This window comes from Pseudophryne corroboree, chromosome 4, assembly GCF_028390025.1.
Source record: "Pseudophryne corroboree isolate aPseCor3 chromosome 4, aPseCor3.hap2, whole genome shotgun sequence".
Classification (NCBI taxonomy): domain Eukaryota; kingdom Metazoa; phylum Chordata; class Amphibia; order Anura; family Myobatrachidae; genus Pseudophryne; species Pseudophryne corroboree.
This window is the reverse complement of record NC_086447.1, coordinates 924,659,110-924,676,319: the sequence shown is the minus strand read 5'-3', so window position 1 is coordinate 924,676,319 and position 17,210 is coordinate 924,659,110. Positions and strand designations below refer to the sequence as shown.

Genomic DNA, 17,210 nt, shown 5'->3' with positions numbered 1-17,210 from the left:
CATGCTCTTCACGTCCAGTGTTGGGAAGGTCAGGCATCGCAACCGACACAATTGGACTCTCCTTGTGGATTTGGGATTTCGAAGAATGCACAGTTCTTTGCTGTGCTGCTTTTGCCAGCTTGAGTCTTTTCATTTTTCTAGCGAGAGGCTGAGTGCTTCCATCCTCATGTGAAGCTGAACCACTAGCCATGAACATAGGCCAGGGCCTCAGCCGTTCCTTGCCACTCCGTGTGGTAAATGGCATATTGGCAAGTTTACGCTTCTCCGACAATTTTATTTTAGGTTTTGGAGTCCTTTTTTTACTGATATTTGGTGTTTTGGATTTGACATGCTCTGTACTATGACATTGGGCATCGGCCTTGGCAGACGACGTTGCTGGCATTTCATCGTCTCGGCCATGACTAGTGGCAGCAGCTTCAGCACGAGGTGGAAGTGGATCTTGATCTTTCCCTAATTTTGGAACCTCAACATTTTTGTTCTCCATATTTTAATAGGCACAACTAAAAGGCACCTCAGGTAAACAATGGAGATGGATGGATTGGATACTAGTATACAATTATGGACGGGCTGCCGAGTGCCGACACAGAGGTAGCCACAGCCGTGAACTACCGCACTGTACTGTGTCTGCTGCTAATATATAGACTGGTTGATAAAGAGATAGTATACTCGTAACTAGTATGTATGTATAAAGAAAGAAAAAAAAACCACGGTTAGGTGGTATATACAATTATGGACGGGCTGCCGAGTGCCGACACAGAGGTAGCCACAGCCGTGAACTACCGCACTGTACTGTGTCTGCTGCTAATATAGACTGGTTGATAAAGAGATAGTATACTCGTAACTAGTATGTATGTATAAAGAAAGAAAAAAAAACCACGGTTAGGTGGTATATACAATTATGGACGGGCTGCCGAGTGCCGACACAGAGGTAGCCACAGCCGTGAACTACCGCACTGTACTGTGTCTGCTGCTAATATATAGACTGGTTGATAAAGAGATAGTATACTCGTAACTAGTATGTATGTATAAAGAAAGAAAAAAAAACCACGGTTAGGTGGTATATACAATTATGGACGGGCTGCCGAGTGCCGACACAGAGGTAGCCACAGCCGTGAACTACCGCACTGTACTGTGTCTGCTGCTAATATATAGACTGGTTGATAAAGAGATAGTATACTCGTAACTAGTATGTATGTATAAAGAAAGAAAAAAAAACCACGGTTAGGTGGTATATACAATTATGGACGGGCTGCCGAGTGCCGACACAGAGGTAGCCACAGCCGTGAACTACCGCACTGTACTGTGTCTGCTGCTAATATATAGACTGGTTGATAAAGAGATAGTATACTCGTAACTAGTATGTATGTATAAAGAAAGAAAAAAAAACCACGGTTAGGTGGTATATACAATTATGGACGGGCTGCCGAGTGCCGACACAGAGGTAGCCACAGCCGTGAACTACCGCACTGTACTGTGTCTGCTGCTAATATAGACTGGTTGATAAAGAGATAGTATACTACTAATATTATATATACTGGTGGTCAGGTCACTGGTCACTAGTCACACTGGCAGTGGCACTCCTGCAGCAAAAGTGTGCACTGTTTAATTTTAATATAATATTATGTACTCCTGGCTCCTGCTATAACCTATAACTGGCACTGCAGTAGTGCTCCCCAGTCTCCCCCACAATTATAAGCTGTGTGAGCTGAGCAGTCAGACAGATATATAATATATATAGATGATGCAGCACACTGGCCTGAGCCTGAGCAGTGCACACAGATATGGTATGTGACTGACTGAGTCACTGTGTGTATCGCTTTTTTCAGGCAGAGAACGGATATATTAAATAAACTGCACTGTGTGTCTGGTGGTCACTCACTATATAATATATTATGTACTCCTGGCTCCTGCTATAACCTATAACTGGCACTGCAGTAGTGCTCCCCAGTCTCCCCCACAATTATAAGCTGTGTGAGCTGAGCAGTCAGACAGATATATATAATATTATATATAGATAATAGATGATGCAGCACACTGGCCTGAGCCTGAGCAGTGCACACAGATATGGTATGTGACTGAGTCACTGTGTGCTGTGTATCGCTTTTTTCAGGCAGAGAACGGATTATAAATAAAACTGGTGGTCACTATCAGCAAAACTCTGCACTGTACTGAGTACTCCTAATGCTCCCCAAAATTAGTAAATCAAGTGTCTCTCTAATCTATTCTAAACGGAGAGGACGCCAGCCACGTCCTCTCCCTATCAATCTCAATGCACGTGTGAAAATGGCGGCGACGCGCGGCTCCTTATATAGAATCCGAGTCTCGCGATAGAATCCGAGCCTCGCGAGAATCCGACAGCGTCATGATGACGTTCGGGCGCGCTCGGGTTAACCGAGCAAGGCGGGAAGATCCGAGTCGCTCGGACCCGTGAAAAAAAACATGAAGTTCTGGCGGGTTCGGATTCAGAGAAACCGAACCCGCTCATCTCTATTCGTAACTGAATCCACAAAACATACTGTACATGTGGTAGATCCATCCGGTAACACACTGCTACAGACTTTGCATTTATGCTTTTTAGTTTTTGCTGGTGCCTCACTCATTATGGCGACAGACAACACAATACACAAAAAACAGACACTTGCACGACTCAGTAAAATAGTACGAAGGTGTCTCTATATATATATATCTGGCCAAGTGCAGTACACGTGGCCAGTACTATATGAAACCTGATCCCAAATTCCCACTAACACCCCTGCGCCTCCGGTGGAGTAGAGATGTAGGACAGGAATGTTCTGGAATCACAGCAGGAAGACACAGGAAGCATGGTTAAAATGGCTGCCATGCTTACACATATAATCACAGTGCAGGTTACCAGCCTTAAAGTGACATCTATATGAAATCCTGTGTAATTAACCCTGCAGCCTAGCATACTGCTGTTACTGCAGGTTCTCCCTTTCATGCCGCTGATTGCACCCTATGTTAGCAGTTGTCACTGAGCGCAGTATAATCACAGTGCTGTAATGCCCCCCCCCCCCCGTATGCTCCGTTTGCGAGCGGGCAGCGAGCAGCGTGTGGGGCCGCCAGCGGGAGCCGGGTAGCGGGACACGCAGGGACCGACAGCGGGGAGCGCGTCTTGAAGCGCTCTGAGCAGCGGCCGGAGCAGCGGTGGGGGCCGGAGCAGCGGCGGCGGCCGGAGCAGCGGCGGCGGGCAGGCGTCTGTAGAGGGATCCCAGCGTCAGCGTACAAACAATGTCCCCCACACAGCGGGGCGGCAGTGGGAGCTGACCGCCCCGTTCAACATACCGTGACTCCTGCTGCTGTTGAGGCTCCGACGGGGCTTCTCTGCAAGCGCCGGCCAGCCTGTCTGCAGGATCTGTATGGCTGTGAGGGTGCTCATTCAGTGAGGACCGACACGCCACAGCTGCTAGTAGCAGCTTGCACTATCCCTGACCCAGCCTTTTGGAAGGGGGAAAGGGATGTGTATGAAAAAAGAAAAAATATTCTCTAAAAAATTAAATATTCAAAAGAATTGTGGACCCAGCCACAGACCTGTTGCTACTTCGAGCACAGAAAAAACACTGAGGTACTCGGGGATATGGAGGGGTGGAGTGTTCTAAATTTAAATATTCAGTGCCCTGTTTCCTACGGAAGCCGTCCATATCTCAAGAGTACTCCAGTGACCCCTAGTGGATGAAAAAGAAATAGTGGGTTCACACAGAGGTGTAGTGAGGGTGGCTCCGGTGGAGCTCGAGCTCCAGGCGCTGGAAAAGTTAGGGTGCACCGCCGCCTGATCACCACCCCTCCCTGTACCCGCTATAACGCGTGCCGCTGTACATACAGCTGCAGAGCAGGAGGAGGAGAAGCAGTGGGACGCGCACTGACTCGGAGACTAGGTGGGGAACAGGGCAGGCCAGAGGCGACAGCAGGAGACACTGACAGCCAGCACATGCCTGAGCTCTACTGCACTCTTTATATGTCTCTCTGCTTGCAGCTGAACAGCAGGGTTACTTCTGACCTGCTACACCACTCTCTGCCCCTGATGCTGCAGCACCTCTTTCTGCTCTGGCTGCTGCAGCACCTCTGTCTGTCCCTGCTGCTGCTGCCACATCTCTCTCTGTCCCTGCGCCTGTAGCACCTTTCTCTGCCCCGGCTGCTGCAGCACCCCTCTCTGCCCTGGCTGCTACAGCACTTCTCTCTACATTGATGCTGCAGCACCTCTCTCTGCCCCAGCTGCAGCACCTCTCTCTGCATTAGAAGCTGCAGAGTAACATGTATAAGGGGCTCTATTGTTGCAGAATTTGTTTAAATGGCTCTACTGTGGTGTAACGTGTATAAGGGGCTCTACTGTGGTGTAACATGTATAAATGGTTCTACTGTGGTGTAACGTGTATAAGGCGCTCTACTGTGGTGTAACGTTTATAAGGCGCTCTACTGTGGTGTAACGTGTATTAATGGTTCTAATGTGGTGTAACGTGTATAAGGGGCTCTACTGTGGTGTAGCGTGTATAAGGCGCTCTACTGTGGTGTAACATGTATAAATGGTTCTAATGTGGTGTAACGTGTATAAGGGGCTCTACTGTGGTGTAACGTGTTTAAGGCGCTCTACTGTGGTGTAACGTGTATAAATGGTTCTAATGTGGTGTAACGTGTATAAGGGGCTCTACTGTGGTGTAACGTGTTTAAGGTGCTCTACTGTGGTGTAACGTATATAAATGGGTCTAATGTGGTGTAACGTGTATAAGGGTCTCTACTGTGGTGTAACGTGTTTAAGGGGCTCTATTGTGGTGTAGCGTGTATAAGGGGCTCTACCTTGGTGTAACGTGTATAAGCGGCTCTACTGTGTGGCGTAGCGTATAAAAGGGGTACTACTGTGTGGTGTAATGTGAATAATGGACAATACTGTGCGGTGTAATCTGAATTGGTAATATTCTGTGGCCACCCCCCTATATTTTTTGATGTGCACCTTCATCGCGCACTGTCCCTATTTTATACATGGAGCACCCAAAGGACCTTTTGCCCTGAGCTCCACAATGTCTAGAACTGGCCCAATTGCGTACAGGGGGGGGGGGGGCTGGAACATACCCTTTCTCTGGGCACCATGGCACCTAGCTACACCTCTGGGTACGCACTGGACGACTTTAAGCATTTGATGCAACGAATGGTGTTTATCGGTACATTAGTTTCAAATGTCATCTAGTGTGTACCCGGCTTTAGTCCATCTCCCACAATGACTGCCCATGCTCTCCATGCAGTCCACAAAGCAGGGACTCCTTCCCCCTCCCTCCCCGATGCATCTTCCAGGAACTGTAATAACAGGTTCCCAGAGATGATAGCTCTCAGTCACAGGGTTATGAGACACACAACAGGGGGTGGAATATGGAGTCTTAAGTAGGAGACAGACGTCTTCAATTGCAACAGCTACGTGGCCCATAGAAACGCAGTTTTCCAGGTTCATCAGCTGATTGTGCCATAACACGGAAACATGTGTTGTCCTATTATACAGTTACATGGTTTCGGGATGAGTAGTGATGTCATATAATAGAGGTTATGGAGTTTGTCAGGATAAGTGCAGGACACAAAAATCCTTGGAGAGCCTCATCCAGCCCTCAGGCACCAGTTGGATGATAACTGATAACAGATGTGGTTCTGGGATCGCCTGGACCTCGAAGCACAGCTCAGGTATACCAAGCTTATGTATTCCTTCCTTCCATAGCTACTCTGGTGCGTCGACAGTCGTAACTCCACATATCTAAATGCTGCTCAGTGTACTTCAATAAAAACATTGCTTTATTTAGCTGGTGATCTTACTTCTTCCTCTACCTCTGGATACTCAGTTATATTATTGACACTTAGATACCAGGAAATTTACAGAGGGCAGCCCTCCCGATGAGAGCAATAGAAGGACTTCTGGCTTTAGGACCTGGGAGCCATTAACAGAGTGATGCAGCAACTGCAAGGGATGCTGGGAGGAGTGATCCAATTGGATACCTCTCAGATGGAAACGTGAAGAGTAGCTCATAGGCTTCTATTGGGTAAAGCCACCCAAGCTCCGGAAGGATGACATTCCAGATCTTGGTAGAGTAGAAATAATTAAGTAAAAACCCCAAAAATGGGATTTTCAGGATTTTTATTGCATTTTGGACTTTTAGCACATTCCGCCTACTATGTGAAAAAAATATGTAACAGAAAGACCGATGTTTGTGTATCGTAGAGCTGAGGATTTAAAAAGTATGTTGGTTAAAAGTCCTCTGACAGGTCCGAAAGGGACAATGAAGATTACCTCTAAGGGTTTTTATTGATGTGGGGCATGTGTTATATGTAAAAGCTGTAAAATAGATTGGGGTAATAGAGAAATTAGCGGCAGGGGGACCGAGATGAGAGACAGGAAGACCACAGTCTGGCTACTGCACCATGTCTGCATTCACCATGTAACATCACCTAAGTCCATACAAGGAAACATTTGCCTGCAGTGGAGCCCCCTAGTCACTAGTTGCCCCCACACCCATACGGTAGCCAAAGTAGATTAATCAGGAGTGACAAGAGGGGTGAGCGGATGCTGCTTACCCAGGTCCCTGAGCAGTGCTGCACATACCCTGTATTATTTTACCTCTCTTTTTTTGGAGGGGGATGAGGCATGGCATACCTCCCGAGTTTGTCCATGCCCCATGTGAGGATACGGGGTTCTTCTAATCACTCAGACACAGAGCCGATGAAACCAAAATGATGGTTTATTTCTAACTGCACACAGGAATACATAATTCACAGGAAACAGACGTAAATAGTAAATATAGCCCAGAAACAGTATACAGGTAGCAGTCCAGATAGTAAGTCCCAGTAGAGGATTTAGGTCCACAGCAATTCCACACAGAAGTTCCAGATAAACAGGTCCACACAGCAGAACTATCACTGAGCCTACACAGCAGTGATAGCAGATTAGTCCATGCAGTAGTAAGTACATATAAGTCCACACAGCACTGTTGATGCGTTCCACAAGGTACCCTGGCAGAGAATCACCCCTTAGCCAGAGTCCTGCGACTAACATGAGGAGCTGACCTGCGCAACCTCTTTTAAAACCTCCCAAATGTCCATCATGCCGCGCTCACCTGGGGAGGAGACGCAGGTTCCAGATTGGTGGTATCCCACCTCAGGTATTTCCCTACTCCCTCCCACAGCTGGCCTTCTCCTGCTGACCACATGCTGGGTCAGGCTCCGAAGTTGTCTGTGAGAGACCAGGATGGAACAGAAGACAGTAAACAGAAGGAACAATGACAGGGAAATTGGTTTAAGTCCTGATTGGCCCCTCTTGGAGGAGAAGCTTCAAAGAGACATTACCTGGTCCTCAAATGTATTTCCTGTGTGACCATATAAGGATAATAGATGGACTCAATAGGCATAGCAATGATAACCTGTAATAACCTCATACCAGCCTGGCATCCTCCTACAATAACATACATGACAGCACTAGGTGCCAGGTCACAGCCCACCTGTATTTACCTGGGTAAGATTATAGTACAGAATATATAGGCTAATGGATGAACACACACATGGGGTAATAGTGACACAAGCCAGAGAGACATGGAAACAGAAGGAATAAAAAGTACATTAAACGCTATAAAGATTGAAACACCACAAATACAGTATTAGCCCCACCCTATATCCCCACATTCCTTCCTCTACTTTTTGTTCCTCGCTCCGAAGTGTTAAGGAAACATTACCACCCAGGAGCGGTGGGTGCAGGGGAGAGAACATCATGCATGTGTGTACCACCTGAGTCCCACAGGGTGATGTCACACCAGACCCATATGGTAAGAGGCAGTAGTGTTAGACAACCAGCAAGGACAATATTACAATATGACACATTCATTTTCACCAGCAGGGGATTTAGCAATTCAGATGTTGGGTATCCCCACTCCACAACATTGCAAACTTTTACACCCGGCCCACCTATTGGGTGTACTAATACCTGTGCCTCTGGCACAACGGGGCAGGGAGTACCTTCCACCTCCCCCCCTTGCACAAGGAACAGCTGCCTAAAGACAGACCAATGTTGGGGTTCTGCCCCCAGCACTTCCGCAGCTCTGTCCAGTCCTACCTTCCTCAAACCCCAACTAGAAGGCTGGCAAATTTCCGTACAGCACGTGGTCTCAATACCCAGTGCTGAGGATGGACCCTTCATCAGAAACAATTCAGCTGGTGGCTGCAGGGGAGTCACCAGCACAGGCTGGTGATGTGCCAGCGCTCCCCCCTCAAAAGCCAGTATCTCACCTGCAGCTCCTTCTGCGCACTCCTCCTCCTGGATAACCTCCTCCCCCGCCAGTCCTGTGCGCTGGGTAGCTGGTGGGGTACCAGTCAGGGTTTTAACAACTGAAGCTTCCACAATTATCTCCACAACTTTCTCTTGCTCTGCAGATGGAAGGGGAGCGGGTTGCACTGTGCCTTCACCCAGGTGAAGGAGACAAGATAACAAGCGGCATCTTCCAACCTCCACTTGATCTTTAGTTGCTTGGGCCTGGCTTAAGGCAGGCACATCCCTCGGCACATAGTTATAGTCCACAACACTTTCACAGGTATTACGGTGGTGCAACACATCCTTTTCTAGTTCCTGCTCTGATATTATGGTAACAGTCTCTGCTACCAATGTCACTTTTGAATCACAGGGTACGTACCAGTATTCAGATTGCAGCTCCTCATTCTCCAAATTGTTAAAATAAGAATTTACTCACCGGTAATTCTATTTCTCGTAGTCCGTAGTGGATGCTGGGAACTCCGTAAGGACCATGGGGAATAGCGGGCTCCGAAGGAGACTGGGCACTCTAAGAAAGAATTAGGACTACCTGGTGTGCACTGGCTCCTCCCTCTATGCCCCTCCTCCAGACCTCAGTTAAGGAAACTGTGCCCGGAAGAGCTGACACAATAAGGAAGGGATTTGGAATCCCAGGTAAGACTCATACCAGCCACACCAATCACACCGTACAACTCGTGATACTATATCCAGTTAACAGTATGAACAAAAACTGAGCCTCACGAACAGATGGCTCATAACAATAACCCGTTAGTTAGGCAATAACTATATACAAGTATTGCAGACAATCCGCACTTGGGATGGGCGCCCAGCATCCACTACGGACTACGAGAAATAGAATTACCGGTGAGTAAATTCTTATTTTCTCTGACGTCCTAGTGGATGCTGGGAATTCCGTAAGGACCATGGGGATTATACCAAAGCTCCCAAACGGGCGGGAGAGTGCGGATGACTCTGCAGCACCGAATGAGCAAACTCAAGGTCCACCTCAGCCAGGGTATCAAACTTGTAGAATTTTGCAAATGTGTTTGAACCCGACCAAGTAGCAGCTCGGCAAAGTTGTAAAGCCGAGACCCCTCCTGCAGCCGCCCAAGAAGAGCCCACTTTCCTCGTGGAATGGGCTTTTACAGATTTAGGATGCGGCAGTCCAGCCGCAGAATGTGCAAGTTGAATCGTGCTACAGATCCAGCGAGCAATAGTCTGCTTCGAAGCAGGAGCACCCAGCTTGTTGGGTGCATACAGGATAAATAGCGAGTCAGTTTTCCTGACTCCAGCCGTCCTGGAAACATATATTTTCAGGACCCTGACTACGTCCAGTAACTTGGAATCCTCCAAGTCCCGAGTAGCCGCAGGTACCACAATAGGTTGGTTCACATGAAAAGCTGAAACCACCTTAGGGAGGAATTGGGAACGAGTCCTCAATTCCGCCCTATCCATATGAAAAATCAGATAAGGGCTTTTACAAGACAAAGCCGCCAATTCTGATACACGCCTGGCCGACGCCAAGGCCAACAGCATGACCACTTTCCACGTGAGGTATTTTAGCTCCACGGTTTTAAGTGGCTCAAACCAATGCGACTTTAGGAAATCCAACACCACGTTGAGATCCCACGGTGCCACTGGAGGCACAAAAGGGGGCTGAATATGCAGCACTCCTTTAACAAAAGTCTGAACTTCAGGCAGTGAAGCCAGTTCTTTTTGGAAGAAAATCGACAGAGCCGAGATCTGGACCTTAATGGAACCCAATTTTAGGCCCATAGTCACTCCTGACTGTAGGAAGTGCAGAAATCGACCGAGCTGAAATTCCTCCGTTGGGGCCTTCCTGGCCTCACACCAAGCAACATATTTTCGCCATATGCGGTGATAATGTCGTACGGTCACATCTTTCCTAGCTTTAATCAGCGTAGGAATGACTTCCTCCGGAATGCCCTTTTCTTTTAGGATCCGGTGTTCAACCGCCATGCCGTCAAACGCAGCCGCGGTAAGTCTTGGAACAGACAGGGCCCCTGCTGCAGCAGGTCCTGTCTGAGCGGCAGAGGCCATGGGTCCTCTGAGATAATTTCTTGAAGTTCCGGGTACCAAGCTCTTCTTGGCCAATCCGGAACCACACGTATAGTTCTTACTCCTCTCCTTCTTATTATTCTCAGTACCTTGGGTATGAGAGGCAGAGGAGGGAACACATAAACCGACTGGTACACCCACAGTGTCACTAGAGCGTCCACAGCTATCGCCTGAGGGTCCCTTGACCTGGCGCAATATCTTTTTAGCTTTTTGTTGAGGCGGGACGCCATCATGTCCACCTGTGGCCTTTCCCAACGGTGTACAATCATTTGGAAGACTTCTGGATGAAGTCCCCACTCTCCCGGGTGGAGGTCGTGCCTGCTGAGGAAGTCTGCTTCCCAGTTGTCCACTCCCGGAATGAACACTGCTGACAGTGCTAACACATGATTTTCCGCCCATCGGAGAATCCTTGTGGCTTCTGCCATCGCCATCCTGCTTCTTGTGCCGCCCTGACGGTTTACATGGGCGACCGCCGTGATGTTGTCTGACTGGATCAGCACCGGCTGGTGTTGAAGCAGGGGTCTTGCCTGACTTAGGGCATTGTAAATGGCCCTTAGTTCCAGAATATTTATGTGTAGGGAAGTCTCTTGACTCGTCCATAGTCCTTGGAAGTTTCTTCCCTGTGTGACTGCCCCCCAACCTCGAAGGCTGGCATCCGTGGTCACCAGGACCCAGTCCTGTATGCCGAATCTGCGGCCCTCTAGAAGATGAGCACTCTGCAGCCACCACAACAGCGACACCCTGGTCCTTGGAGACAGGGTTATCAGCCGATGCATCTGAAGATGCGATCCGGACCACTTGTCCAACAGATCCCACTGAAAGATCCTTGCATGGAACCTTCCGAATGGAATTGCTTCGTAAGAAGCTACCATCTTTCCCAGGACTCGCGTGCAGTGGTGCACCGACACCTGTTTTGGCTTTAGGAGGTCTCTGACTAGAGATGACAATTCCTTGGCCTTCTCCTCCGGGAGAAACACCTTTTTCTGTTCTGTGTCCAGAACCATCCCCAGGAACAGTAGACGCGTTGTAGGAACCAGCTGCGACTTTGGAATATTCAGGATCCAGCCGTGCTGTTGTAGCACTTCCCGAGCTAGTGCTACTCCGATCAACAACTGTTCCCTGGACCTCGCCTTTATAAGGAGATCGTCCAAGTACGGGATAATTATAACTCCCTTTTTTCGAAGGAGTATCATCATTTTGGCCATTACCTTGGTAAATACCCTCGGTGCCGTGGACAGACCAAACGGCAACGTCTGGAATTGGTAATGACAGTCCTGTACCACAAATCTGAGGTACTCCTGGTGAGGAGGGTAAATGGGGACATGCAGGTAAGCATCCTTGATGTCCAGTGAAACCATGTAATCCCCTTCGTCCAGGCTTGCAATAACCGCCCTGAGCGATTCCATTTTGAACTTGAACCTTCTTATATAAGTGTTCAAGGATTTCAAATTTAAAATGGGTCTCACCGAACCGTCCGGTTTCGGTACCACAAACATTGTGGAATAGTAACCCCGTCCCTGTTGAAGGAGGGGTACTTTGGTTATCACCTGCTGGGAGTACAGCTTGTGAATCGCCTCCAGCACCGCCTCCCTGTCTGGGGGAGTAGTTGGCAAGGCTGATTTGAGGAAACGGCGAGGGGGAGACGTCTCGAATTCCAGCTTGTACCCCTGAGATACCACTTGTAGAATCCAGGGATCCACCCGTGAGCGAACCCACTGGTCGCTGAAGTTCCGGAGATGGGCCCCCACCGCACCTGGCTCCACCTGTGGAGCCCCAGCGTCATGCGGTGGACTTAGAGGAAGCGGGAGAGGACTTTTGTTCCTGGGAACTTGCTGTTTGGTGCAGCTTTTTCCCCCTACCTCTGCCTCTGGGCAGAAAGGACGCGCCTCTAACCCGCTTGCCTTTCTGGGGCCGAAAGGACTGTACCTGATAATACGGTGCTTTCTTTGGCGGTGAGGGAACATGGGGTAAAAATGTCGACTTCCCAGCCGTCGCTGTGGAAACGAGGTCCGAGAGACCATCCCCAAACAATTCCTCACCCTTGTAAGGCAAAACCTCCATGTGCCTTTTAGAATCCGCATCACCTGTCCACTGCCGAGTCCATAATACTCTCCTGGCAGAAATGGACATTGCATTTATTCTAGATGCCAGTTGGCAAATATCCCTCTGTGCATCTCTCATGTATAAGACTACGTCTTTAATATGCTCTACAGTTAGCAATATAGTGTCCCTGTCAAGGGTATCAATGTTATCAGACAGGGAATCTGACCACGCAGCTGCAGCACTGCACATCCATGCTGAAGCAATAGCCGGTCTCAGTATAATACCTGAGTGTGTATATACAGACTTCAGGATAGCCTCCTGCTTTCTATCCGCAGGCTCCTTTAGGGCGGCCGTATCCGGAGACGGTAGTGCCACCTTCTTTGACAAGCGTGTGAGCACTTTATCCACCCTAGGGGATGTCTCCCAACGTATCCTATCCTCTGGCGGGAAAGGGTACGCCCTTAGTAACTTTTTGGAAATTACCAGTTTCTTATCGGGGGAAACCCACGCTTCATCACACACTTCATTTAACTCTTCAGAAGGGGGAAAACCCACAGGTTGCTTTTTCTCCCCAAACATAATACCCTTTTTTGTGGTACCAGGGTTAATGTCAGTAATGTGCAACACATTTTTCATTGCCGTAATCATGTAACGGATGGCCCTATTGGAATGTACACTAGTCTCATCGTCGTCGACACTGGAGTCAGTATCCGTGTCAACATATGTGTCTTCCATCTGAGGTAGCGGGCGTTTTTGAGCCCCTGATGGCTTTTGAGACGCCTGGGCAGGCACGGACTGAGAAGCCGGCTGTCCCACATCTGCTATGTCATCAAACCTCTTATGTAAGGAGTTGACACTGTCACGTAATTCCTTCCACATATCCATCCACTCAGGTGTCGACCCCGCAGGGGGTGACATCACATTTATCGGCACCTGCTCCGCCTCCACATAAGCCTCCTCATCAAACATGTCGACACAGGCGTACCGACATTCCGCACACACACAGGGAATGCTCTGACTGAGGACAGGACCCCACAAAGTCCTTTGGGGAGACAGAGAGAGAGTATGCCAGCACACACCACAGCGCTATAAATCACAGCGATGTACACTATAATGAGTGATTTTACCCTATAGCAGCTATATATATATTATTTGCGCCTAAATTTAGTGCCCCCCCTCTCTTTTTTACCCTATTGAGCCTGGAAACTGCAGGGGAGAGCCTGGGGAGCGTCCTTCCAGCGGAGCTGTGAGAGGAAATGGCGCCAGTGTGCTGAGGGAGATAGCTCCGCCCCCTTCACGGCGGACTTCTCCCGCTTTTTTATGGATATATGGCAGGGGATTTTACACATATATAGTCTTAATGACTATATTATGTGTATTTTTGCCAATGTAAGGTAATCTTATTGCAGCCCAGGGCGCCCCCCCCAGCGCCCTGCACCCATCAGTGACCGGAGTGTGAGGTGTGCAAGGGGAGCAATGGCGCACATCTGCAGTGCTGTGCGCTACCTTAATGAAGACCGGAGTCTTCAGCCGCCGATTTCCTGGACGTTCTTCTTGCTTCTGGCTCTGCAAGGGGGACGGCGGCGCGGCTCCGGGACCGGACGACCGAGGCTGGGCCTGTGTTCGATCCCTCTGGAGCTAATGGTGTCCAGTAGCCTAGAAGCTCAAGCTAGCTGCAAGCAGGTAGGTTCGCTTCTCTCCCCTAAGTCCCTCGTAGCAGTGAGTCTGTTGCCAGCAGATCTCACTGAAAATAAAAAACCTAAATATACTTTCTTTTCTAGAAGCTCAGGAGAGCCCCTAGTGTGCATCCAGCTCGAGCCGGGCACAGATTCTAACTGAGGTCTGGAGGAGGGGCATAGAGGGAGGAGCCAGTGCACACCAGGTAGTTCTAATTCTTTCTTAGAGTGCCCAGTCTCCTTTGGAGCCTGCTATTCCCCATGGTCCTTACGGAGTTCCCAGCATCCACTAGGACGTCAGAGAAAATGGAATAATCCTTCATAATCTTCTTGTGGAGTTAGGGTAGCTGGGTATACACATGTGTGATACCCTGAAACTGCAGCCCAAATCAACTGTGGCACTACAGGTGCCAGCATGACTTTAATAAAAGTAAAATGTTTGCTGGAGTTGCATAGCACTGTGCCAGCAGCCTACGGCTTGCAGCACAGAAGGAGTTAACAGCACAGCTCATAGCTATACAGATTAGTCTGCAAAATGCAAAGGGCATGACTCACTCATTTGCAGACTCAGAGCGGGAAACTGAGAGCGGGAAGCACAGAGCGGGAAATCCCAGATAGAATGTGTACCTGGGAATGCAGGGTTATAAAAAGGTTGCCCTGCAGCAGCCTGGGGAGAGGACAGTCAGTGAGGAGAGTGAGCAGACAGTGAGGTGAATTTAGCCAGAAAGATGTAGCCCCAGTGAGGGCTCCCCACATGTTTAGGTGGGGAGTGATGCCAGCCACAGCAAAGCACTTGATGACAGAGGGAGACATCGCAGTGTAAGAGCAGCAGTATGCAGAATCCAGTGAAAGGGTGATGCCAGGAGAAAAGTGTGCTAATGGTGTGAGTCTCAAGAGGTATCTGGGTGAAGTGGTCGGAAGCCACGCGGCGTGAGTAAGCGCCCCCATGGAAAAGTATCTTGAGAGGTATCTGGGTGAAGTGGTCGGAAAGCCACGCGGCGTGAGTAAGCGCCCCCAAGGAAAAGAATCCTCGCTAAGTAAGAGAGAGAGAGACGGTCACCTGATGTGTAGCACTACTGGTCACAGAATGCCCTGGTACGTAATGCTGTTTGCCATGAATATGCCGCTGCGACTAAGCGATGCGCTGGAGGAGGTGCCCTGATGTGTGATCCACTGTAACTTATGCTTTGTGCTGGCGGAGTGTTCACAAGTTATCCCTGCAATCTCCCTGTTTGATGTTTAAATAAACTTTATGCTGTTTATCTGAGATGGCCTGGCGCCCAATTCTTTATGCGCTGCACCGACACCTGTAGTCCACACCCACAATGTACTTGTAGTTAAAGACCTGATTCTTCATGGGACCCTCTGGTAACTGTGCCTGAACCCATGACCAGCCGGGGCAAGGTAAGGGTGATGTACTATACACAGTGACTGCAGATCTTGCATACCCAATACAGGTGGGCTATCACACATGGCATTTTCTCATCAGCCTTCCTCAGTGAAATAAATGGGGCTGAATAAGCTGGGCATCCTGGAGCAAGAGGCCATCCGTGACTGGTATGTTTGTAGTCGGGGAGTGGAACAATACTCCCCCATCCATGGTGATCTCTTGGGCACAGTCTTCATTGATTACCTGGCAGCTGGTTACAAGGTCTACATCTTCCACCTCAGCAAAAGGGAAGGTGTAGCGCAGCTCCTCCTGGGATGTCTGTATTGTGGGCATAGCCTTCTTCACTTCAGCACTAGTCTCTCCCAGCATAGTACACCGGGCAACTGCTTCCCTTGGGTGTGGGAGAAGCTGTTGCAGACGGTGCCTTTCTGCATCCACCCTGCAACACTGGTCTCGCCATGCTGGGGTATCCAGGAGCCCCTGATCCATTGCCTCTTCCTCTGCCACAATGAAGCACTCCTCCAGACACTCCAGCTGTTCCCACACACTCATCCCTGGGCTGAGATGAAGGATCCACGTCCGGTAATCGGTGAACGCTTTTGTTGGATCCCGCTGATCCTGGAGAATAAGCTGGAGGATTTCCCTGCGAGTGCAGAATTGGAAAGGGATGCCTCGCAGCTGGCATTCTGCTATCAGCTCCTCCATGCTCATTTCTTCCAATGTGGTTATGGGCCCCGCTGACAATGACTCTTCTCCCTTGGTAACAGGCACTTGCAATGCGGACCCCTCAGTCATCTGCCCGGGGTGCAGCGGCCCCATTTTGGATATTTCCTCTGGCTCTAACCCAGAAGATAATTGATTCTGGACTTGCCCTTCAGCCTCAGAATATTGACTTCTCTGCATCATTTGGGTCACTGTAGCAATCACTTCCTCTGTGAATTCTGCAAACTCTGGCTCCCCCAGCAGATTCCATGAGGCTGCCTCACTTTTACAGTGCAGGAATGCATCCCCCAGGTAACACAACTTGTCCTGTATGCTGGATACTCTCCAGCCACTGATCATCCGCCTAGCTTCATTCCAGTACTCCCAAATGTACTGCATCTTTATAGCACTCAATAACAGATCCGGCTTACCAGCCTGCCGATACACCGACACACCTCCATCCACGAGCTCCACTGCCCTGGGAGACTTGAGGCGTTCATTTTCTTTCCTTAGGATCATTTTATCTTGCACAGAACTGACACCTGCTCACTTGCTACCACCTCACTGTAGTTCCTCTTGCATTACATATGGCCTGATCCTCTGTTCTCTGCTGGGCCTTCACGCTTCCTGTGGTCGTTGGTTGGTGTCTGAATGATCCCACCGCTGCCGCCAAATGTGAGAATACGGGGTTCTTCTAATCACTCAGACACAGAGCCGATGAAACCAAAGTGATGGTTTATTTCTCACTGCACACAGGAATAGATAATTCACAGGAAACAGACGTAAATATTAGAGATGAGCGCCTGAAATTTTTCGGGTTTTGTGTTTTGGTTTTGGGTTCGGTTCCGCGGCCGTGTTTTGGGTTCGAACGCGTTTTGGCAAAACCTCACCGAATTTTTTTTGTCGGATTCGGGTGTGTTTTGGATTCGGGTGTTTTTTTCAAAAAACACTAAAAAACAGCTTAAATCATAGAATTTGGGGGTCATTTTGATCCCAAAGTATTATTAACCTCAAAAACCATAATTTACACTCATTT

The 17,210-nt window shown here is 49.0% G+C and overlaps 1 protein-coding gene across 1 annotated transcript in view; it reads right to left on the bottom strand.

The window, feature by feature from the left end:
* The window catches only part of HHIPL2 (HHIP like 2), a 218,598-nt gene extending 202,223 nt beyond the window's left edge, over positions 1-16,375 (bottom strand). The window contains exons 1-2 of the mRNA XM_063919427.1: positions 15,965-16,375; positions 8,266-8,692 (exon numbers count right to left, since the gene is read on the bottom strand). Of these exons, the coding sequence (XP_063775497.1) occupies positions 8,266-8,692; positions 15,965-16,375 (838 nt within the window). The remainder of the gene's footprint in view (positions 1-8,265; positions 8,693-15,964) is intronic.
* Between the last annotated feature and the right edge of the window lie 835 nt (positions 16,376-17,210).